The sequence below is a fragment of the Papilio machaon genome, chromosome 17 (genome assembly GCF_912999745.1).
Source record: "Papilio machaon chromosome 17, ilPapMach1.1, whole genome shotgun sequence".
Taxonomy (NCBI): domain Eukaryota; kingdom Metazoa; phylum Arthropoda; class Insecta; order Lepidoptera; family Papilionidae; genus Papilio; species Papilio machaon.
The window spans coordinates 7,643,590-7,669,128 of record NC_060002.1 but is presented as its reverse complement, the minus strand read 5'-3'; the positions used below and the strand labels follow the sequence as shown (position 1 = coordinate 7,669,128).

General features: G+C 33.4%; 1 protein-coding gene across 1 annotated transcript in view; it reads left to right on the top strand.

Moving 5' to 3' along the window:
- The first annotated feature begins 11,781 nt into the window (after positions 1 to 11,781).
- LOC106707902 (nephrin) overlaps positions 11,782 to 25,539 on the top strand; it is a 54,774-nt gene continuing 41,016 nt past the window's right edge. Inside the window, exon 1 of the mRNA XM_045681785.1 lies at positions 11,782 to 12,126. Coding sequence (XP_045537741.1) covers positions 11,976 to 12,126 — 151 coding nt within the window. The 5' untranslated portion in view covers positions 11,782 to 11,975. The remainder of the gene's footprint in view (positions 12,127 to 25,539) is intronic.

Here is a 25,539-nt window from a genome sequence, read left to right as displayed (position 1 = left end):
TCAAGCTTCGCACTGAATGACGGTTTCCATGTTTTGATGTACTGTAACGCAGGTTATTGCAATATTCAACCACTGTGAGATTAATGGACATCTGCAACTAACTCTTCAACAAAGATAACTGTCAACACAATAGGCTAATTGAATGTCAAATTATTAACGAAACAGCGAAAGGTGATGATGTTATTGAGTGAACTGGCATACCATTACTACAATAACAGCTCGAAGTGGCTGCAGCTGCGCCGTTGTCAAGCAAGCTCAGTATAAGTCTGTGTAAATGTGTATGCAAATAGCCAGCATTAAAGCGCGGTCTAGACGCTAACATTTTCTATCCTACAACCGCCGTCGCTTTTGTATATTAATTTATGAAAACAGTCCCGCAGTACACTGCTGTAGAATACTTGAACAGATAAATGTTTTATTCTAAGACCATCAGGCGGCTTGGTCATCTATAAAAAATGCAATTTGCAAGTTAACAAGGGTTGGTATTTATTCACACAAGCATGGGTTTAGCATATGCTATAAAGGCAAGATCAACCGAGCTTAAATCGTGCAGATGGAACCACTTTTCTCACAAACGTATTCTGTTAAAATGTGGAAAATTATGAATTAAATATGTAAGGATTCTAATTTAAAAATTAAACATTTTTTATTGTCTTGTTAACCAAATTGTATTTTCTTTCCTATGATAGTGAATAAAGCAGACAAAATATGGCTTTCAATATTTTCAGCGAGCGATAGATGGAGGATTCTCAAAGGGCGTAGAAAAAAAATTCTCGCTCCGACAGAGATCGAAAAACGAAAATACGAAGCGTATTTTACGAAATATGAGGGGCGAGGATCGTACGTCCACGTATTCACACGTGACTTTGATTGATAATGAACAAATGTCGCGTACGATTTGCGACACTCGGCTCTCGGTGAGACACTAGCGTCGCCATGGAGCACGTGCGCTAGGGCACCAATACAGCACGTGCCTCGGGCCCCAAATGGAACACGTGTCACGTCAACTACGTCAATGATCTGCTGCTAAAATTGATACAACGAACGTTACTTATCCATTGCTTTTAAGATTCATTGAACTTTATAATATGTAATATCTAATTTTATAAAATAATCACCTGATCAATTTAACATGTAGAAGATTGTAAAATGAAGAAAATATGAATAGACGACAAACCATAAAAAAACATCGACGTCGACAATAGTGGAAAAAAAAGTAATTCGAGTAAGAGTAGCCCACGCTTAGTTGCGTTGCTTGGCTGCAACACTGCCTGCGTACTTGTATAGTTGTATATGTAGTTCTAAGAGAATAAAGTCAACGCGAATAAGAAATGTTTTTTAGAATACGGACCATGCAGCAAAAATACATGTTGTATTTAATTACTTTTTTAAAAAAATGGTAAATAATGACGATAACGCGGAGTTACAGATGTCATTCAACGTAATGACGCTGGAGCTTGTACGACATGAGCTGCATGGGACTACTTTTAATTAATTTAATGTTGACTTTGGCTTGTGACCCGGTGCGCTGCGCTGACATGTCAAATATGTCACAAGTGCTGACATACTAAAGCTGTGCACTAATTAGGAGCTTAGCTAACATTAAGTATTAAAAAATTGTTACTTAAAAATGAATGCGTAAAAGTTGTGATATTAAATTGTTTATTTTTTATTAATATGACACTCTCATAGTTTTTGATATTGTTTCAATATAAACAGATTATTATATAGATTAAAAAAACTTGTGATCCGTCATGGGACGCCTGGCAGATGTGAAACATCGTGTGTGTACAAGTAATATGCATAAAATATTAAATATTATAATTAAATAAATAATAATAATAATGATAATGATGATAATAACGAAAATAATGATATAAATGATAATAATAAATATTATTAAAATAAAATATATAAATACATATATATGTATACCTCAGTATAGCGTGGCGACCCGTAGCCACGGCAAGCGTTGCCATGCCAACAATTCGGTTTACAAGTGATCCTATAGATGTTTCACATCAAAAAGCCTTTAGTATTGACAAACGTAAATCTTCGACTAAAGTCAACTGGTTACTGCATAATTTATCAACATATCAACATATAAAAAAATTGAAAGATGCGTAATGAGAGAATATTCTCGTTAATCGAGATCGAAAGCTTGAAACTTGTTGTGTGTAATTTATCGAGAGCACTCGAGCGCCGCTAGAGGGCGTACGTAGGGGAGGGTGGTCGGAGAGGGAATAAGCGATGGAGTTTCAAAAGGCATCGCGAATGCGTATCTAAAAGGAAACTGTAAATAAAATAAAGTGTATGCAATCAGACATCGAGTGCATGTTGCGTGTGACGAGAATGTTACATTTCTGACTTCACACACTTTGATCTTTTAATTATGTAGTTCCTTTTTAATGCCTTTAATTTAAATTGTTCTAATACTTAATCTATCTATATATATAAAAGAAAGTCGTGTTAGTTACACTATTTATAACTCAAGATCGGTCGAACTGATTTAGCTGAAAATTGGTGGGATAATTTCAAAACATTTGACAATGACATCGGAAATTATGTTAAAGAAAGTTCTACATATGTTTGTATATGTTTTTTTATACTCAAAAAATATTTACAAATTTATTTCTTCCTGACGCTTAGAATTGCAACTGAAGTGAACTGACTTGAGTACAGGTTACAAAATGTAAAGTATTATATCTTACTTCCTAATATTATATTTTAATACTATTAAACGATTGATTTGTTCATCGGTTGAACCGAAAAAATATGTTTAACAGCTCAGCATGGAGAGGGCTCTCAGCTCTGGGCACAGATTTATGTCTCTGCAGGAAGATATTTACAGCTCGCGCCGCGCCGGCTCGCTGCTTAGCTGATTAGTTATATTCGTTTTTTAAACTAGTTGTATTACAATTCGGAAAACTAGTTTTTATACGAGTACCACTATTTAGTATTTTAAGTTGTCGGCGCGTGGTTTATTTCAAACTGCAGTAAGACAGGGAGGTCAAAATCTTATATAAATCATGATAATCATTTAATAGATTCGCAAAGGTAAAGTAATAAGTAAAATGAATAATGTAGATAAAAACGAGGAAAAGCTCGTGTAAATAAAGCAAACACGTCGGTGACGCGTCTACAATATTAAGCACTCCCTTTCATAACGCCTAATCCGATTTGTGTAGCAGGGCCTTGAATAATAAATGGACTCGTGGAGAAGTGAGCGAATAAATTAAAAGTTAAATAAGACGCTACAAATACGTTTCTGTTATGAAGACGAGCCACGAGCACATTGCCGTTGTTATAAATAAAGGCATCCCACAATTTTTACGACAGGAAAATAAGTTTTGTTTTATGCAAACTGGACAAAAATAAACTGGCATACTAAAATTACAGATGACGCGAATTCGAATGACTATTTTTTCACTTATAAAAACAATTAAATCAACAGTTGTAGAACATTGTCCAAAAATTTACAATCGCTCTCTCCGAATTCATTTCCACAAAATGTATTTATTAATATTGACAACGGGTAATTTCTTTCTCTGTTTTAAAACGGGAAAGCTTTATTTTTATTTAATTAATACAGCAACCAAACGATACGGTTTCTCCACAGAAAGCTGCTTAAATTAATATACAAAAACTCCCGAAAAATACCTTTCGTTCGGACACTAGTCCCGCGGGAAACGGAAATCTAAATTACGCAGGAGCGGACTATTGCGAAATCCCTGAATTGTTTCAGTCGACGCGACGCGATGCGACGCGACGTGTATTCACATCTGACTTTGATTGATAACGAAGAAATATTTTCTGACGAGTTTTGACACTCGCTGAGACGAGAAAAACGTTCGAAACGTTTTATTGGACGCGACGGACGCTGAACCTTTAAATCAAACAAAAAAATGGTAATTTTATATTATCTCTGCGCAAACTAAATTGAAAAGTATGATCCCGATATTGATCCTTTCGTACTTTGTCAATCTGCGCCAGATGGTATTCGCCTTGCGGTGAAACCTTTTAGTTATTTATAAATTGTTGGAAAATATTTATACCAAAAAAATGCGATAACATGGATTAAATTGTAGATAAAAATTAAGCTTTCTCGATGTTTATATTGTTTTAAGATAATTTAATAAATGTAATATTTTACTTTCATATTTATTTTTCGCTAAGGACTTAACCTTTTATTAAAAGTAATCAATCCTTACTTTGTTTTATTTAGTCCATTTATTTAGTTTGGTATTATGTTTAAATTCCCAACCCTTAAATTAACAAAAGACCTAATCAATTGAAATAATACTTTTCTTTCCCCGGGTGTGGCGTGACGTGACGTGACGCGGCGTGACCCGCAGTGATAGAGCGTGACGCGGCAGAAAGCTTTGGGACCGTAATTGGGTCATAATTGAAACGTGTTGGGGGTCTCTTTACTTGGGCGGACATATTGAGTATTGACCGAATTAAATCAAACATTTGACTTATAAAAACGATTGCACTGACTACGATTCGTTACGCCTATGTAGTGCTTTCTGCTTTCTCTCACAAACTGCTGGCTACAGCAACCTGTCCTCGCATAGTGTCGATTACGATTACTTTATGTTAGGACTTTATGTTAAGTCAGGACTTAAGTTTATGTACTTCGAAACATTTGCTACGCAACATATCCAGCGTGCAATACAATATGGGCATTTTTCAATACAAATTGAAAATTAACAAGTCTTTTACTAACAGAACATTTAAAAACACCAATATCATTTGAAAATTTTCTTTTTTTAAAATTACAATATTACTTTTAATGTTTAACTTCCAGCTGTAGTATTTTTTTCTGGAACACAAAGGCTTGTATTCTCCAATCAATGAATGTAGCAGAACTGCACAACGTTTATGTGAGCTATGGCGAGTGGTTCGATGGTCCTCGGCCTGTTGCCGGCCATTTGTCGGATGTTTGTCGGCTGAAGAGCGATGAACGCTTTAACAAATGCGTATCGCAATGCTTTTGCCTTTTAATTCCAGCGCCTCTCTTGTTACAGGCGCTTTTTATTTAGGGAAACTTTCACAGAACTGATCGATGGCTATTAAAATGTTAAGTGGAAAAATTAGACTTTAGTACAATTTACGTGCAGTTTTGGATATGTTGTAATGTTAATAACATACACAACATATGTACGTTTTACACTTTTTTTAAAATTTAAAACGATGTCTTTGTGACGCCGATATTTGCAAATAATTACGTGTATAAAAATATTTTATAAAATTTTTGCCGAAAGTTCATAAATAAAATTATTCAACTAAAAACTAAAAAGTATTTATTTAGTTTTCAACATTATAAGTAAATTAAAGTTGCTAAACATTAATAAATAAACATAGTTTCCATATGAAAAGAAAGGATTAGAGAACGGTCGTATACAAATTCATCCGACATATTTGTTCATGTAAAAAGAGGGAGCCACAAAATGGTTTAAATTATTTATCTTCCTTATTTCTTTCAATATTCGTGCAGAATAACATTGTGACACGATTCGATGATTTTTCCAACTCACTTCTTCTTTATATCATCGTAACAAATACAATAAAACGGAAGGCTTATATACTAGGTGTAGTATTTGATAATGCAGAAACTGATAAATAAATATGTCATATATTTTACAACAATTTAATAAATAATTCGTTGCGAAAAATGATACTTTACAGTACATAGAGTATTAAATAACTTACAAACTGATATTCAATCTGTATTATATGACTACTTCATAATAGAAGACTATTAATAAATTAATTAAGAACGGCTTAACTCACGTATCATTGTCGGACCCGAAGATGGACCCCCGACGGGTCTGAAACTAGTCGGTGCCGTCAACGGACAATCATAAGTGAGTTAAGCCGTTCTTAATTAATTTATTATTATGTCTCACGAAAGTTTAAACCATTTAAAGACTATTAATGTTGCAATAATTTATTAACGTTCTGCCGTTTTTCCGTAAGTATCAATAAAATCTTAAACATGGTATTTAACTTACCTAACATATAACAGCTTTGTAAACAGTATGTTGTGTAGGGCAGCGAGCGATAGACTCGTTCAATCCATTTGATGAGTAAATATTAGCTAAGCTCTAGTACATACATACACGATTAACATCAGCTTTAGATCGCGCTAACTTGAGCAAGCACTGCGCGGAGGCGCGCCTTGTATGCTCAGTGTTACAACTAATTTTACTTCACTTAACTTGTTAACGTCGACTATCGATTGACGAGTAACTATATGTTACACATTGCTGAAATAAATAAATCTATATATATAAAAGAAAGTTGTGTTAGTTACACCATTTATAACTCAAGAACGGCTGAATCGATTTGACTGAAAATTGGTGGGCAGGTAGCTTAGAACCAGGAAAAGGACATAGGATATTTTTTATTCCGCGCGGACGGAGTCGCGGGTAAAAACTAGTGTTATATAAGTAACTATACTATGTAACTATTGTGAAAAATATCGGATTTAAAATATATAAATCGAAATTATACTCCATATTTACACTTAAACAAATAATACGTATGTAATGTACATAAAACTTATTATGTATATAAAACGTGTATACGTCATATAACTTTGCTTTCACTAATTACATAACCATGGACATCATCACCTGGTACGATTTTAATTGGCGGTTTATTCCGACTGACCATTTCCATCCGCAGTAATTTGTTTTTATGCGATGAAGCACCTACATAATTATTAAACTATGTAAGAGACTTAAAAACACAAACTATTATGATGTGTGACTTATCTTTAGAAAACTAAAGATAAGTTTTAACAAGAATTTTCTATCTATTGTCACTACATTTCTAAAAAACTTCCATCCTATTTACAACTAGAAAAATCTTTACTTAATAGACTCTAAACATTACATTAACTGAAACAGAGAAAAGAACAAGGAAGAATTTTAAATGCTATTCTTTCTGCCTTTAATAGTTTTCAGGGAATCACAGTTATGTAGTAATGTTTTCTCTTCTTTGTCGGTTTAGGACGGATAATAATTTACTTTCCGAAGCCTAGGCGCAGTTTATTTTGGGCGTACGGCGAGTACCATTCAGATTCCGCTTATTGTACAAAGCAATCGCTACTCGGAATGTAAATATTATCACAGCTAGCATTTGAAAACGTTTCCTTAACGTTATTTATGTGTCGTTTGTTTTTAGTTTGAGGATCTTTACTAACACTTCTTGTTAAATCATTTTAATTTACTCCTGTTAGTGTGTGTTTAAAGATAGTTTTGATCATAATTTAACTTATTTTTAGTAATAATATTAACAATATTTTACATAGAGGCTCAATTCATAGTGGTGATGGTGCCGGCGTGGCATCGCGGGAACGCTTAACGAATCACAAATTACAAATAGCAACAGTTTAGCTTATCTTTATGGCTCAGTAGACAGCGCTCGAGCTATCAAATACTAAGTTATATAGCTATGCTTTGTATCAGATCATTGCGCGATATAGTTAAACTTAATGATGAAGAAATACAAATTCGTGTTATGGATTTTTAAAGTTCTTTCTTAATATTTTGACACGTGCACTTAGTAGATGTGAAATGAACCATTTCCAATATTGATTTCGTTGTAATTTATGCTAGTAGCAGTTGAAGACAAACAAACACGTTATTATGTAATATGATAGACGCGAGCTACTTAAATGCTGCCTCCTTTGTTGGGAGTTATCCAAAAATCAGAATGCCTGGCGCGCGCCAAACTGTTCGTCATATGTAAATACTGATGTGACACAAAATGCGACGTTCATGTTCCGCTCAGTTGCCCACCGAGCTAGTTTTTTTATGGATTGTGTTTTGTTATCAACTTTACTGTGGTCTATATTCTTTTTCTTTTTTTTTCGTAGGAATCATCTATTCAACCAGTGGCCAACCACTACTGCATACTGGTCTCCCCTATTGATAGTCACAATTATCAGTCCTCCAGCGTTGATGAGCAATGTCGCCAGCCCATCGCCACTTAAGATCATTTATGAGAAAGTACAAAACAAAGCTTTGCTTGTTTTATTATTTATTTAAATCATAAAGGAAGACGGCGAGTGAAGCTGAAGTTATATAATTTTACAGCTTTGCCTCTAAATTACCGGCTGTTAAGATAATATTTTACTATTGCGAAATTAGCGCCGGAAATTTGTTGTCAGCGTCACTCGGATTTAATCGCCCTTTAAATTAATGTGACAAAAGTTTTTATTGCACACCTTTAAGGGATTAATACTAATAACAACAATTTACCTTATTTTATACACAAGCTAATACCCATCTTATAAAGTAAATTTTAGTAACTCGAGAGAGATACGACCACTACACTCAAAGGAGACTCTCTAAGGAATCTATCGCGATGATCTACGAAAATTGTAAAAATTTAAAGTAATATTATTTCAATTATTTATATGAAAAATCGAGTTTCATCGTAAGTTGCGATTGGAAGCCGTCGGTAGTCATTCAAAAACATTTGCTGATCTTCACTCTGGCGATGTTTTTTCAATTCCATTTGACGATTTTGTTCCTCTTCATTAAGTATACAAAGGCCAAAAGGAATATTTAATTATTTTTCTTAATTCGCAACATAAACAGGGTCAGCTGGATCTTAAGAGCTAAAATTGAATGTCAAACGAATTTCTTAAGGCTAAATTGGACGTTTTAAATTACTTAAATTGTAAGAGCCTTCATATTTTTTATTTCGATTTTGCTTTTACTTTTTATTCTCTATAATTTTATATATTTTTTTAAATAACATCTTTTTAATTCGTGAAATTATTTACATAGCTATTGTTATAAGTTAATAACTTAACGATATTTACTAAGGAAATCTTTCTAACGTAATAAGATATTTTAGCTGTTCTCTTGATTCCTACGAAGCCCATATCAAGACTCACTGTTTACTCAATTTTATAAGTAAATAAAGCCGAGATGAGTATTAAGTATATTATTTTATAAACAGAACACGTTTCATATCTCTCAAAATCATTACTCCAGCAGGGCTCGGGGATCTCAGCACACGAAAGTTGGACCTAATCTAGCCTAAGATAACATACAAAACTATTAGTAGATTTGTTCAGTTTGTATAGTACTTAAATTATAGTCATTCTTTAATATACATAATTAAAATTCGTTATTTAAAAAGAGATCTGTAAAGATTATTTTAAACTCAATAATCTAGAGAGCCACAAATCTAATTTAAAAAATCTTATTGCATTTGACAGGTCAATTATTAAGAAAGGCTATTTAACATCACGCTTCGATACTGAGGAGAGGAGGAGGAGAAAAGAAAATAACGGATAAGTGAGAATTTCGTAGCAACGTAGACGTAACCGTAGCACAGTTAGTGTTGAGTATATTTAGTTAATTTATCAGCGGCTGGTAGAAACAATAACACGTTCGCCACAACTATTGTGACAGCCGTACAAAGGGCTTTGGGGCCGTGAAATAATGTTGATACGACACCGGGTCAATGCGCTTTAGCCGACGCCTCAAAGCATTCACGATATTTGCATTTTTATTCTATTTTATTATGGTTTAAAATTGAAGTAATACAATTAAATTATTTAAAATTACGTTAAAGATCATTCTAAATTAAAACTAAAACAGCTAACACTAACGCAATTTACTCAGTGTCGGCACCGATTAGTTTCGAGCCGATTATTTATATCAGTGAAAGACGGGGCGAGCAATCGCGGTCCATCTCCCAAATAATATAAATAATACTAGTCCCAATCACCCTGAAGAATAGCCTTCAAATGGAACAAAACAAGTCGGTGCCGACACCAGATAAGTGGCATGAGTGTGGCATTTTTGACCTAATACGTTTATCATTAAACTCAGTGTAAGGCAGTTAGTATGAGAATTCATCACTAAAGGTTGTCGTTAATGAACAAATTCAAGTTCAATTATTTTACTTCAAACATTCACGGTATTGTACTGGAATGAGTAAATACAAGAAGTACGTGGCGTTTTCCGTTGGGCGGTTCGATGTTAGCTCTTTGTAGGATTCAACAAAGTTGTTGATCATTTGTATCAAGTGCAATTCATTGAAGTGTTGAGCTTAACGCGAAGTATCTTTACAAGCAATATGAAATTGATTCTACGAGAGCAATGAAGATCTGGTTTTGCTTGAAATTTTGAACGATAGATAAAACATTGAAAAATAAGGATGTAAAATGTAAGCAATCAGAAATTACTTTGATTATTATTTTTTGTAAAATAAACAAAAAATATGTAATATATTCTGTTTGTTGTCTTCAATTCGTACAAAATGCGGGATATAACAATAGCATTTCCTAAAGCTCTCTGCTATAGAATATCGTTGACTTGACCATTAAATTGGCGATATGCCAACAGAAGCTGTGGTGAAAATTGCGTTTAGATAATCCCAAATTACTAATATCACCAACTATCAGATTATATCTATGCAATTGCGGACAATTTATCTGCATATTTTTAGGCTTAAACTTAATCAAGACAATTTTCTTAATTGTGAGTTTCCACTGCTTTAACAACTGTTTCAAAACATTATTGCCTTCTCACTAATTCTCTTTGAAGTTAAAAAAGTTTTCTTATTTGCGTTACGTTATTTGAAATTCACGGAAATACTCAATTATTTTTTATATAAAAATAAACACGCTGAAATAGGTTCTGGGTATTCCTAGTTAAGGAGAATGTGGGAGGTCGACATTCGCCCATATCATCAACAGATAAGGCATATTTTTTTTATTAAACACTATTGATTCCTATGATAACGCCTATCGGATTAGGACCTATTCGTTCCATTTTAATCAAAATTCTTTCATCACCTTCAGTATTTTGATAACTGAATGAATTTCATCTCAACTGAGTTTTATTTTTGAACATTATTCGATATGCAAGCTTTCATTATACGAGTGGTACTTTGATATTTTAGTTATTAAGTAATCTTACTAATATTACATATGCGAATGTTTGGATTATCAGAACGACTCCATGGATGAGATTTGGCAGGTATGTGGAACATAGTTTGGAAGAACATATAGCCTAATTACTTTACTAGTTTTTTTTTAATTCATCTGGTTATCAGATTGGTGAAGGTTGATCTCCCACCGGCTCTTAGATTAACTTATCTATTTTAATAACTTCAGAGTATTGTATCAAGTTCATATTACATTGTCCAAAATAATTATAGGGTCCGTAGCGACAGATAATATGGTTACCTTTAATTAATACCAAACAATACATATTAAAAAAAATGTTTTTATCTTTACTTCGGTTTCCCTAATTTTATTAGGATATCTTTTAATAACCGGTCACTTATGAATTCTTTAGTAGATACCAGCAAAATAAAATCGTTAACTAATTCACAACAAAACCTAATGAAATAGTCAGGCAATGGTTTCAGAAAGTGTTAGGTTTATGATATTATTCGAGTTATGGACGATGAGATCCGAATAACCTACGTGAACAAGAAGAAATCACGATTTAAAATCATTACAAAATAGCTTATAACTGAATACTAACACCTAAATAGGTACAAACTTGAGAATGGGTTCGCGGAACCGTTACAAACATGACAATCATCGTCCGTCAGGTGCTCGTTCGTCAGGAATCACGTAACGTCCAGGGATGCTACAGTATTTCAAAATCTGCGACAGGTTCTCTTTTTCATGTATTGTTTGAGTTGGGGCTGAACGCTATCGGTTTCCGATCAGTGTGTGTCGCGCCGCCGCAACGGACGCACGTCTCCCGCTGATCCCATCTCGATTTGTTTATACACGAACACGTGTCCCGACTTCGGAATTATAAACATTCGCCGAGTGGAACATATACGTAAATGTGTTCGAACTTAAGTTGGTATAAAAATAAGTGTGTGAACAATGAGTCAAGTTATTTAAGCTAGAGATATTATGATTATTTTGCATTGATTTTAGTTAATGGTGTTATTTAGTGATCTTAATGGAGGATTAAATGAGAAATGAAATGGCGAAGTTGTTGTGTTTGTATGGATGTCGTGCGGAGTGCCGGCGCGTTGCTGTGCGGCTGGCTGTGGCTCTGCTGGTGCTGAGCACCGCACATGCTGTGGACATGGAGGAGTTTATCAGTGACTTGGATCTACCAGGTGACAATGACTTATCTCTTTAAAGAAATTAATAAACTTACGGTCTTATTCATAAAAAAAGCTTATGAAACGTTTATAACGTTCATTAGTTAAAATGCTCGATAGGCTTATATAACGTTCGATAAAATTGCTTATTCATAACAGTTTTATAAACCTTCTATAACTAACAATCGTCTATAAGCAAAAATGTTGCCATTACTACGAAGTTGGCAAACAAGTTTGACGAACATATTGAATCGACCATAGATAATATGTACAGATTGTTGCAATTACGTCTGTTCATAGACAATATGACGGCTTAAAACCATATTTTGCTGTCTACGCTAGGTACCTATACCTACGGAACGTCAATTCTGAAGTGTTTTCAAGTCGTATTTGTATGTATTTTTCGTAGTAAAATAGTTTTTTTACCTACTATAGCTACACATTCCATTAGTGAAGTGCCATCGAACGAGTATTTTAAATTAGTTAAGTACCCCTCGACCTTTTCCCGTGCAAACCATCTGAAACATTTTTTGTATCCACATTCCACACTCCTGCCCCGCCACAAGTTATAAAAATATGCTAAAGTATAAAAATATGTTACTGTTCGCAATAAATTATTCCATTAACGAGAGCAAGCGGAAACACACTCTGCACAACCCTGCGTTACCTATTAGAAAATGGCATTGAAATCGATCTCGGCTGTTAAAAGGCAGAGAAGTGAAAACTGGTTGGAGGAAGATAAAGTTAGTAGTGATACACCTAAAATTGGACAAAGGTAAGGAAACATTCTTAGACTTCCTAAACTAACGCATGCTTATCTAATTTTTATTTTTTATCATGATACATACCTATAGTAACAAATATTTATATGTGTTTTTGGTACTTCAAATAAAGTTTAGTGTAGAGAGAGATATGTAATCTCAACAATCAATTAGTAAAAAAGTACAATCTAATCAAAGTTAATTTATTATACTGATGTTGATGAAACTACTATCAATTGTTTATGATACACAAATTGTTATTTGGATGTAATTAAAACATAATAATATCTTATTTTCTATCTAGATCTACAATGGCAGTGCAGCACTGCAAATATCTGAAACAGAAATTGCTTGCAGAAAGGAACTCCACGAGATGCAGATGGCCAATGAAAGGCAAAAGTCAAAAAATTTATTTTACTTCTTAAAAGAAGTGTTAAAATGTAAACTGGATTATTGTAAAAAAAAAATTGATTGAATTGTACAGCGTTTTTTATTATGTATTTACTAAATAAATAAACTTCTTTATTGTCATCATAAGGAATACAATATTTCAGGCATTAATAACAGAAAAAAAAATGACAACAGTGGGCAGCAAGCTCAGCGTGTACCGCAAGGCATAGCCTAGTGGAGCTGGTTTTCAGCCTGTCCCGGTGGGCCATGCGCCCGTTCAGAGGTGCCCATCTGCTGGTTTACAAAGAATTTAATAATACAAACAAACAAAAATAAAATACAACTAGTAGTAGCCTATCTATATTGATAATTAAAAAAAAGAAAAGTTGGTTACTTTAAAATAAAAAAGAGCACATTAGCTTTATATTCAAAAAATAGATTAATTATAAGTTTATTTGTCTACACAATAATTTTTGCTTAAATTTTTTTTTTAAATAGCTGTACAGATACTACTACTCATTAAAATGTCTCATAATAAAAGTTTGTAAAACAGCATTAGCATTAATGCTACCCCTAGAAACTTCTCCAGACACTTCACTTTCACTGTTATTTTCCATGCTGCTCTCTACCTGCATATCTCCATGGTCAACTGCAATATTGTGAAGTACAGCTAAAGCAACTATTGTGGTCTTCACATTTGGTAAGTTGCAGGTCATGCCAAATAGAAGGCATTGAAAGCGTTGCTTCCATATTCCAAAGCAACGTTCTACAGTTATTTCTTGTAGCAATATGTGCTACATTATATTTTCGCTTACATTATATTACGCTTCCGAAAGTCTAAGTCGTCCAAAGAAAACGGATCACTCCTTGTTCTGTATACTTTTCTTCGACGCGTACTATTTTCTAGTTGTTCAATCACTTCAATGCTGTTTATAGCTTGCATTATTTTATAAAATCAGCAAAAATTATTTGATTACAAAATAACATTGACAAACAATTGGTGTGTCAATCAGCTGTTACGAGTTCGTCCATCTTGTATTTTATTCTTATAGTACTGTTATAGTAGGGTCCTGGCCTCCATAACTTTATGATAGGTTTATAGAACTCTTTGTCGTTATAATGCTGTTATGAATACAATTTTTTACCAATCTTCTTATAGCAAGCTTATAGAACACTTTAGGCGTTCTATAACTTTTTATGAATAAGACCGTTAGTGTTTAAAAATTATAGCTTTATAAAAATGCTTCATTTAATATTAATATATAAGCTTTATAATAATTGATAATTGCCAATGAATAGTTACTTGTTTGAGGACTTATAAATTGGTGATATTTTGAATTAATTTAATACATTATTTTGTTGCTGAAGAACTCTTTCAGGAACAATGATTTACTTTTAATATTTCATTATTTAGTTGAATACTTCGTTGTTCAATGCACTTACGAATAAGTAAATCTAAAGTTTGCGAACAATTTCAAATGCGCGTCAAAGAGGCGAGAGGAGATAAACGAAGTTGAACAACTGCACAAGTGGAAACACAAAACGACATTGACGTTAATACAATATTCTGGATCTTATTACGTAGCTCTCTCATTCACCGTGGATTACTTAGACCAAAATCTCCGTTTAAACATATTGTTATCTCTGTTTAGTCAAAGACAAATGACAGGGATGACGTGTTTTATGTCATTATGGTCTCAGAAACCAACGGTAATTAAAAGAGATTATACTATGATAGGAGTGGAAAGCTTTTTATATCACTTGATCCAAACTTGATCAGACTTGATTCAAATTTAAGCGATCTAATGATTATTGTAGCAATATTAAAATTTGATATTAATTTTCTTCGATTGGTCTATTTTCGTAGTCCATCTTATGCAAAGTAATCAAAATATTTTTAAGATCATTTTATCGATCGATCGAGTATTGTGTTGGACTGCAATCGGCAATCTAAGATACCTCTCTTATCTTCTACTAGTAGGTCTCTATCACTATATCCATCTCCTTTATACTGTAAGTTGATAACGCGGCGGCGACCTCTTTGATGTCGCGGTGTTAGCGACACTAACTACGTAAACTACGTAATATCTGACCTTCTCGTTTGCATAATTATGTTATGTCACACCAAATATTGCATTAACTTCTCGCTTTTCTTCACTATTACAATTTGCGTGTTCTATATAAATAGCATTTTATTATTGTATTTATTTGTTTAGTTAATTAAGTACATATATTAGGTGTGATTATAAATGTAAGTAGAAAATAACTTCCTTCAGGAAAAGTACAACAAAATCAGAAGAAGCAAAGTGTGAATCTCTTACTGAAATTGGGAAAAACAAGGTTCCCACCAAGGTTCAGACATCTAAAGGTTAAGGTATAAGTTGCGACTAGATCTAAATTGATTTTTGATTTGGTTGGATTTTCGTCAAATCGCCATTTAGTGGACTCTAAGTTGACGAAATGGCAATCAATGTTCAGTCACAGTTTAGTTTTCGCGAATATTCCTGCCTTGCGCGGCTGCGTTGTGGTACGGCGGACAACGGAAGCGGTCTGTCCTCGGCGGTATTTCCAAACCCATATGACTTACTGTCCTTCAAGAAGCGAGTTTACCATCTCCTTAAAGGCCGGCAACGCATCTACAATTTTTCTAATGTTCCAGCAGATGTCCATGGGTGTCGTTATCGTTATTACTGCGGTGTTCCCGCCGCTCGTCCTTCTTCGCTAGCTCTTCTTTTATAAAAAAAAGTCTTTTCATAAAGTAGGCATTGAAAAAGACTGCACTTTAAATGTTAAATATGTTCTCCAGCAAATGTTCTATAAATTATAGAATTTAATATATAAACAGAAGGTTAAAATATAAACATGTTAATAAACGTGTTCACGTTACAGTCTAACCACAGATAACGAATGTTACAAATAATTTTAATGAACATATTTCCAGTAGCTCTTTGTTCGTAATTACTTTAATCAGAGCGTGGGCGGGAAATTGTCTCGTTTATGTATGTTATGATTGTTTCTGTAATATAGAACCTGCGATCAACATTTCTCTCATTTAAACAGTTACTTTATTATATTTGTATATATTATGTGCCATGTAACATCAAAAAGTACCACTTTTTAATATGTATATATCACGTAAGCTTTTAATATATCTATAATATGTATACGTACGACGACGTAGACTTACCTAGACTTTACTACTTATAGCTTTAAAGTTGAATTATATTTTTTGAAGAAATGATCTTTTCCAAATTTACCTAAACAAGATTTCATGTACGTTATTGTCTCAGATTTTTATTTAGGAGCAAAATCTAAATCTATTCCATATTCAAATCAACAGAACGTATACTTGTAAATATGCGTAAGTCATTTATTTAATTTGAATTAGCAATTTGATATTGTATGGATTATTACCTTATCCACACTTACTGTGTTCAAATAATAATATCAATGTTGAATATAATCACAATAGTTAGCATTATTGGCTGTATTGTTTAATTAGAACGCTTTGTTAACTATTTGTTTGGTGGAAAGCACAATAAAGTAATTTAGTATATTATTGTACTGTTACTAGTTATTCAGTTTCCAACAGACCTGAAGTAAATACAATATTAGTTATTTACCTCATATACTAAATGTACCTATTTCAATGTAACACTTGACACATCTATTGAACGAAAGTGTTAAATGACAAGTATGATTAAAATCTTAATATATATAAATCTCGTGTCACAATGTTTGTCATCAATGGACTCCTAAACCACTTAACCGATTATAATAAAATTCGCACACCATGTGCAGTTCGATCCAACATGAGAGATAGGATAGTTTAAATCTCAAATTATAGTCGCAATTTTAATTTATTGCTAATTATTTGTCTGTTATTATTTGACAGTCACAATTATCTGTTAACTCCAAATGATTCTAACAGATGTCGATATCTTTCGACTGGGTTGAGTAAGTAATCAATAGATGGCGCTGCTATGGTAAATCTACGAACGTGTCATATAAGCTACATTTATTTTTATCTATTTTTTATACCCCAATTAAGTTTTTTTTAACTGCGCGCGGACGGAGTCGCGAGCGACAGCTAGTAATATTATATAATACAAGATTATATCCTTTATATATTTAAGTTAAGCTTGTATGAGTGTATGAAACATCTTACCGTTTGCTTTGATAGACATTGGATATATTGTTGTTTTATTATTCTCTGATGAAACTAGGATGAAAATGTTTTTGTATCTCTTAAGCCCTTCGTACACAAGGTAGAGTAAATCTTTGAAACCCGTCGAGTTCAATTGATAAGCGACTTATGTAATACAACTTCATAGAGGTTCGTACACGGCGGAGCAAATCTTTACATTCGACATATAGTTGCTATGCCTGTATTGACCGAATAGAAGACTTCGACGAACAGAAGTTTCGACGATTTACAATGTCTTATGTCCGAAGGGACTAACTGTGTTCGATGATGTACTTTATTTGTTAATTCCTATATAATATTTGAAAATGAATCTGAGTAAAATTAAACGAATACCGTTCTGTACGTTAGCGTAGATTAAAATAATTACACTAAAACAAATTTGACACATTGAACATAAAAGTTTGTGTCGGTCCGGTTCCCGCTGTCGGTCCGGTTTCGTTATAACAATCATCGTTTTATTCACAGAAGAGCCATTACGTCGCAATCGCTTCGAATTAAAAACTGTAACAGGGATATTCGCACGGCCAGTGAAATGTCCGCCGCCCGCCCCAACTCTCCACTATGTATATATCAGATAGCTTTTAAAGTTTGATGACATTTTAAATTTAGTATACGCTAACAAAGTTATATGAAGTTTAAATTTTTTTAGCTACATTCAATTAAATTTATTACTTTCACGGATATTTTTATATAGATTTGATTTATTTTAATAAGCCAATTATTTCGCAAAACAAATTTTCATTATATCAGATATTTTGGATGAGTTTATTTATAGCCAGAGAACGCTGAGCCGATTATTATCCAGTCTCTGTTAGCGCGTGTTTTTGTAAGCTACTTGTTTTTAACAAGCATGATTCTATGAAACTTGTATTAATTCCTCAATACTGTTATTAGTATTAAAATCAAATTATAGAATTTCGGTTATCTATGTATATATATTTTATAATTAACTTGGTATTTTACTGGCTCGTAAATAAATAATGCATTAATGTGGTCACTAATACCTAAGAGTTCAATATAAATACTGTGTGATGTAGTTAACGTATAGATAAGCAATCACAAATACACGTAATGTGTTTATTACACGTGTATAGTTTACACAATGTTCAGCGTAAATCTGTCTTCGATGGTATAAACACGCATGTACGTTTCCACTGAAGAAACATGTTTTCATCCCATAACATTCACTTTAAAAAAAGTATTGTTAGAATTATATTTTTGGACAGTTTTTGTTTCGTTACAAAGTGCATTTACAATCACACAAGTTACAATCATCACATTGTATTTGGTGTTAACATCTGATGTATCCACGCTACAAACAAGTTTGGTATAATTTTATTTATCTGAAGGCTTCTCACATCTTTAGATATAAAATTTCTATCATTTTTAAAAGATACTCAACGATAGTAAAAATCCGTTAATTAACCATACGCAAAATTTATTAATTTTCATTATGTTATTTAATAGCAAGAAATGTGACGTCGAGTTCCTAACATGGGCTTGTAACTTAAGATTTTAGCTAACAAAGAAGATCTCATATACGTTAATAACTTCATTACAGCACGTTAACCTAACGTTTCAAATTATTGACAGACCATATGTTTCTGAGGCTAAAATCTGTGTATAAAACATATCGTTTCCCTTGTCTTTATCTTAAAAAACAGAAATGACAAAATTTAGTTTTAAACTGATGTTTAGGTCTCAGATTCACGGATAGTTGATTAAATTTCCACCTGATTTAGTCATAAGTTGCTTGTAAGGCCAATGGGTACGGTTAGTGTATGGATTAGGAAAGAGGAAGGATAGAATATTTGAGACAATTAATATATATATAACGGCCGGGGTGGCTCGCTATCAGAATTATTCTTGATTGAGATCACTTGTGGGCGGCTGTGGGTAATATCGGATTCAAGGAATACACTGCTTATCACTTCTCAACTCGTTATAATTGATTCACAGGCTCGTGTACAACAAACAATTCGATGGGTAGTTGGAATAATGTCGCAATGGATATTGCGACAGTCTTCGGGTTAAGTCAGATTCGGTATCTACGGACCTAAATACACCTTATATATTTTTTTTACTTAATTCTGATGAAAAATGACAAAAATAGAAAAATCACTTTGTACATTAATTGTTTGTTCCTGGTAAACGTTTAGAAAAATATTACTGGAACAATACGGTTATGTTGAAAGTGAAATTTTTGTTTCAATTTTAGACCAGCAATTGTAATTACGGCTTTCTTCCAGGGAATAAAACATGTAAACATTAAACGCACTATACATTACTGTACCTACTTTGATGTTAACAGATTCGCACTAAACATTGCTGTACCTACTAAACTATCGTTGAGTCGTTACTCAATGGCAGCAAATATTAAATCACGCACAAGACTACCAAACTATAGTTATTTTATTTGTATTACTGAAGATAATAATCTACAATAATTATTTTACAATTTTATAGTCATCTGTTCATGATTCGAATTAATGTACCTGTGTCAAAATTTTTGTTTTCTGATATTTTACAAATGACATGTACTTAAATCATCATCATCATCAACCTGCCCTTATCCCTATGGAGGGTCGGCACAGTATGTACTACTCCTCCATACATCTCTATCAGACGTCATATCTGAATTTACCCCCTTCTTACGCATATCCTCTTTCACACAATCCATCCATACTTTCTTTGGTCTTCCTCTACCTTTATAGCCATCCACATTCAATCTCATTACTTTTTTGTTTATATGATTATCATCCCTCCGCATAACATGTCCAAACCACGCTAACCTTCTGCTCCTCAATTTCTCGATAACTGGCGCTACTTTCAAACTTCCTCTGATATGCACATTCTTAACTTTATCTTTTCTTGTCACACCACACATCCATCTTAGCATACGCATCTCAGCTACATGCAATCTTCTTTCATCCGAAACCTTGGTGGCCCAACATTCAGATCCGTACAATAAGACAGGTCTTACGATTGACTTGTAGATCTGTCCCTTAAGCTTGGGTGGCATTCTTGGATCACAAGTCACACCGGTGACCTGTCGCCATTTCATCCAACCTGCATTTATTCGGCTTTTCACATCCCGGTCAACACCACCATCGTATTGGACGAGTGAACCGAGGTACTTAAAATCGGAGCAGGTTGGTAGGTCAACACCATTTAAAGCGATTGGAGAAAAGCTGGTCGGACCACCAAAATCGCAGAACAAATGTTCAGTTTTGGTTCTGCTGATTTTAAGACCAGCTCTCTCCAATTTATCTCGCCATTTTTCCAACCTGCTCTGCACCTCGCATTCATCCTCCCCGACAAGCACGATGTCATCAGCATAAAGCATACACCAGGGTGCTTCCTCCTGTATGTCTGATGTTAGCGCATCCATTACCAGGAGGAAGAGATACGGACTTAAAGCCGAACCCTGGTGTAGGCCTACCAAGACACCAAACCTGTCACTATCGCCAACAGCGGACTGGATGTGTGTATTGGCTCGACAATACATAGCACGTATAAGTTGCAGGTATTTCCCAGGCACTCCTTTCACTTTCAAAGCCCACCACAAAACCTTCCTCGGAACCCTATCGTATGCTTTTTCGAGGTCTACAAACACCATGTGCAGGTTTTTATGCACACGCCTATATTTCTCGCAAAGTTGGCGAATAGCAAAAATGGCATCCGTAGTCCCCCGTCCTGGTGTAAACCCAAATTGGTTCCGAGTTACCTCACTCTCCTCTCTTATTCTTCCGTCCACCACTCTCTCCCAAGCTTTCATACTGTGTGACATGAGCTTTATTCCTGTATAGTTGTTACAGATTTGTACATCACCCTTGTTTTTAAAAATTGGCACCAGCGAACTCCTACACCACTCATCTGGAATCACCTCTTCCTGTAACAACTTGTTGAAGAATAGAGTCAGCCACACCAATCCGTCCGCCTTTAGGAGCTTCCATACCTCCACTGGTATTCCGTCTGGCCCAACTGCTTTTCCGTTCTTCATACCTTGCACCGCTTTCTTTACTTCATCCACGCTAATCTCTTTCACCATACCAATATTAACCGGCACTTTTTCCAACACTCCACTCCAAATATTCTCTTCGTTCATCAATTTTTCAAAATAATCCTTCCTACGCTTGTTTAATATCATTATCATCCGCCAATACATTTCCTTCATCGTCTTTAATACACTTGATGTGGTTTACATCTCTTGCATTCCTTTCTCTCTCTCTTGCTATACGGAACAGGCGTTTTTGTCCCGGCGGGCTGTTCAGGGATTCATATAATTTATCTTGTGCCTGTGCCTTAGCAGTTGCGATGGCTTTCTTAGTAAATGACATGTACTTAAATGTCGCAGATAATATATATTTATTAACGCCGAAATACGAGTAAAACATAATGGTGACATTTTAGAGAAATTTACACGTTTAGACGTTGTTTCTACGTATTCTACAGCTGAATCTGCAACTCTTCCTGAATTACAAGGAGCTTACAACGAACCGGTTCCTGTGTCGAAAGCTCTGTACTCTGATCTACTGAGTCTTTGTAACAGTCATGATATTCCACAATATTATCACGATTTCTATAAATCTTTGGCACGTGGAACCCACGAAGCTGCTGAGGTACAGGATCCGCTACAGGAGTCAAGTCTTTAGACGTGATTTTGCTTTAAATATTTTGGTACCCAATTTTTTTATTATGTTAAGATAATACGAATGTTGGTTTAGATGAGTTTATTTCCTACAGTTCCTAATAAACTAGTCTTAGTTTATTATAATTAGAGTAGGTACATTTTATAAAATAATTTAATTTAAATAGCACAAGTTTTAAAGTTAAGCATAAGTACCTTTTTTATTAGGAATTCTTAATTTTCATGGATAATATAAGTAAAAAAGTCTTATAAAGTCACGAATTTGTCATTTTAATTATGCTACTTTGATTCAATAAAAGATTGTTTAATAATAACATAATGCTCTTTTTTCTACCACTTTAAATGATCCATTCTTATATTTCTAGTAAAAAAATAATAATAATAAAAGCACTGTCAATAAAAATAAGATATTCACGCAAAGATAAAAGATTTAAAAAAAACATACAACGATGAATATACAGTAAAATATGAATACCGTTCACAAAACGCTCATCAAGTTCAAGGAATAAGAACACAAACTATGGTTACTGTATCCATCGTGTATCCTATAATACACTGAAAAAAGCTGTAACATATTATTACTGTATCAACATTCATTTTTTTTTTCGTGGAACAAAGCTGTAAGTGGCTATTATGGGAACAACCTTTCGACATAAATAGTAGCAATATGATCTTTACCGATTTTTTCCTATTTGAATAAAATATACAATCTTGTAACTGCAACAGTACTTTAGGCAAAAAATAACGAACAAGGTGACATATAATTTATTTTAAGATATTCAGTGGTTTTATAGTTATTCCATAATTTCATTAAATATTTTTTCCTGAACATTTTCATTTTTACGATTGCGGCTTTATTCCCGGTACCCATCGAATTCTTTAGCTACGATCCATATTTCCCGAATGACCAATGTCAGACGCGCATCGTACAAGAAGTCTCTTCGAACACAGCTCGTGTTCTAATTTCGATTTATTAAAGTTGATTTCTTCTTCTGATTGCGACATATATGTTTGTAAATTAATTCCAAAATAAGAAATAAAATCATAAATATTAAAAGATAAATTCTTCAAGCTTTTTGTCTGTAATAGTAAAATATCTTTCTTAGCTCTATTTCAAATAGGCAGCATTTCTTTTCTTGTAATTAAAATCCTTCTTCCCGCCTTTGAAATAGTCTGTAACTAGTGATGTAAAGTGCAAGTATTGTTTAAGATTTGCCATTTACTTTTTCTGTTGTTTCGATTCTCTGAGCGTTTATTACAAGTCCTACTTCTTTAACTGTTCTAAATACGAAATTTAATATTTGCATTGGGGTAAAAAAATAACGGCTAGATTATTAATTACAAATAATAAAGTTTTCCCTTCACTAATAATTGCTATAATCCTAGAATGTACTAAAGTCAAAACTTAAATGTTTACAAGTAGACCATTGGAGGTTATTTACTTTGAAACTTATCCTTTGAATAGTTTCATAAAGTAATATAATTAGTTACAAAAGGGAAAGCTTATCAGATTTGCGAGCGCTTACCATCAAAACATAAATGTACGAGGTGTAATCTTGGCTTCCCGTCAGTTTTGCATAAGTGTCGTTTCACAGCGCATAAGTTAAATCAACTGTGACGGCGGCGGGCGATTGTAGCGACGCGATGCGGACGGGACATAAAACAATTTGTATAAAAATTAAAGTTTGTCCTACGAGCGACTGACCGGCTGTATGTGCAGTCCCACTATACATCACATTAACAATTTAACTTTGTTTTATTGCAGTTATTTAAGTTTGTTATACATTATTTCATATTTTAATTTCGAATGGTGTACTTTTTGAATCTGGGTTTATAATCACAGCTTATTATAGTTGTTCACATTATCTTGAATGTGTAACCGTTAGTTTCTGAGACAAAAATCTCTGTATAAAATATATTGTAATCCCTGTCATTATCTTAGACAATACAGAGATAACAAATATGCTTTTAACGAAAATTTTGGTTTCAGAAATTTAGGGTAGGAAACTTACTAAGCTTTCTGTTAAATCAAATGTAATTCTATTACATTTTACATTTATATAACATCCAAAAAATAAGTAACATTTGATTAGACTACAGGCGAGAAAATCTTTACAAAGTGCCTCCTTATTTGCAGACTAAATCTAATTTGGCTATTTTGATGATCTTTTGCTAAAACGATATCATTATCTAAGCTCTCATTTAATAATGCAAATAACTTAAAACTACTATCTTTATAGCGGATTGAAAGTTACTTACTTTCGTAGAAAATACATTATTGCCAAAAATAAAAGCTAAGATTTATTTTTACATCAGTTATCACCCGCGACTCCGGAATTAAAATAAAAACTTAATAAGTAGCCTATGTGTTCTTCGAGACTATGTTCTACATCTGTGCCAAATGTCATCAAGATCCATTGAGCCGTTCCGAAGATACCTTCAAACAAACATCCATCCATCCATCTAAACATTCGCATTTATAATATTAGTAAGATAAATTTCAATGTTATGTCCTTCAATTCATTGCTGCCTAAATAATGTTTATGTAGTACCTAATTACTGTAAGATTTTGACATTTAACTTCAAACTCATAGGCTTTATAAGAATATACCACAAAATTTAATTAAAGAAAATAGAACCTGAGTAAATTAAATTAGTATTAAATATTCACTCATAAAGTATTGTTTCATAAAGTTGCTGGAGAGCTTGTAGTTTCGAAATGACGAAGGGAATACGTAGCGGCCTCGACAAGGCGAGTGTAATCACCCGGCCGCTGCGCTCCGGCTGCTGCGCCGTAGACATCCAGCCATCATATGTGAAGACCTAAACACTATATAAACAAAAGTTATTACAAATATAAAGCGTATCTACTTGTCTGGGATCATTAAAATTAGCTAAATGTATTTATAAATATTGAGTTGGAGATGTAAAAAATTTATAAATTTCATTTTATTAGTAACGATACATTTGATAATTTAAAATGAAATTGTACTGCAGTTAGTTTTGTATCCATCGATGTTATAACAGACTTCACAAACATTAGTGTTTGCCAATACTACGAGAATAACCGAGTTTTGTTTTTTATACGTCATAGAAATAGGATTGGGTCTTGTTTAAACAGTTATTTTTTTATTAATTCAACTTGGTTTTTTAGTTAGTACAGTTTGTTAAAAAATCAAAAAGATATTTCATTAAATTGATGGATAAAATAAATATAAACTACAACGCACATTATGAACTGCAGTATAACAAGCTGCTTTCATGCAACAAGTAACAATTTAAACCTTAAAATATACCGAATAAGTACTCTTTTGGTTCGGCGATTAAATACGTGGTCCTGTTTGCTTTAGATGATTAAAAAGTCAATTGTTTTTCTCTTTTTAAACGAAAATTGATAGCTAATGTATAATTTGAAGAAG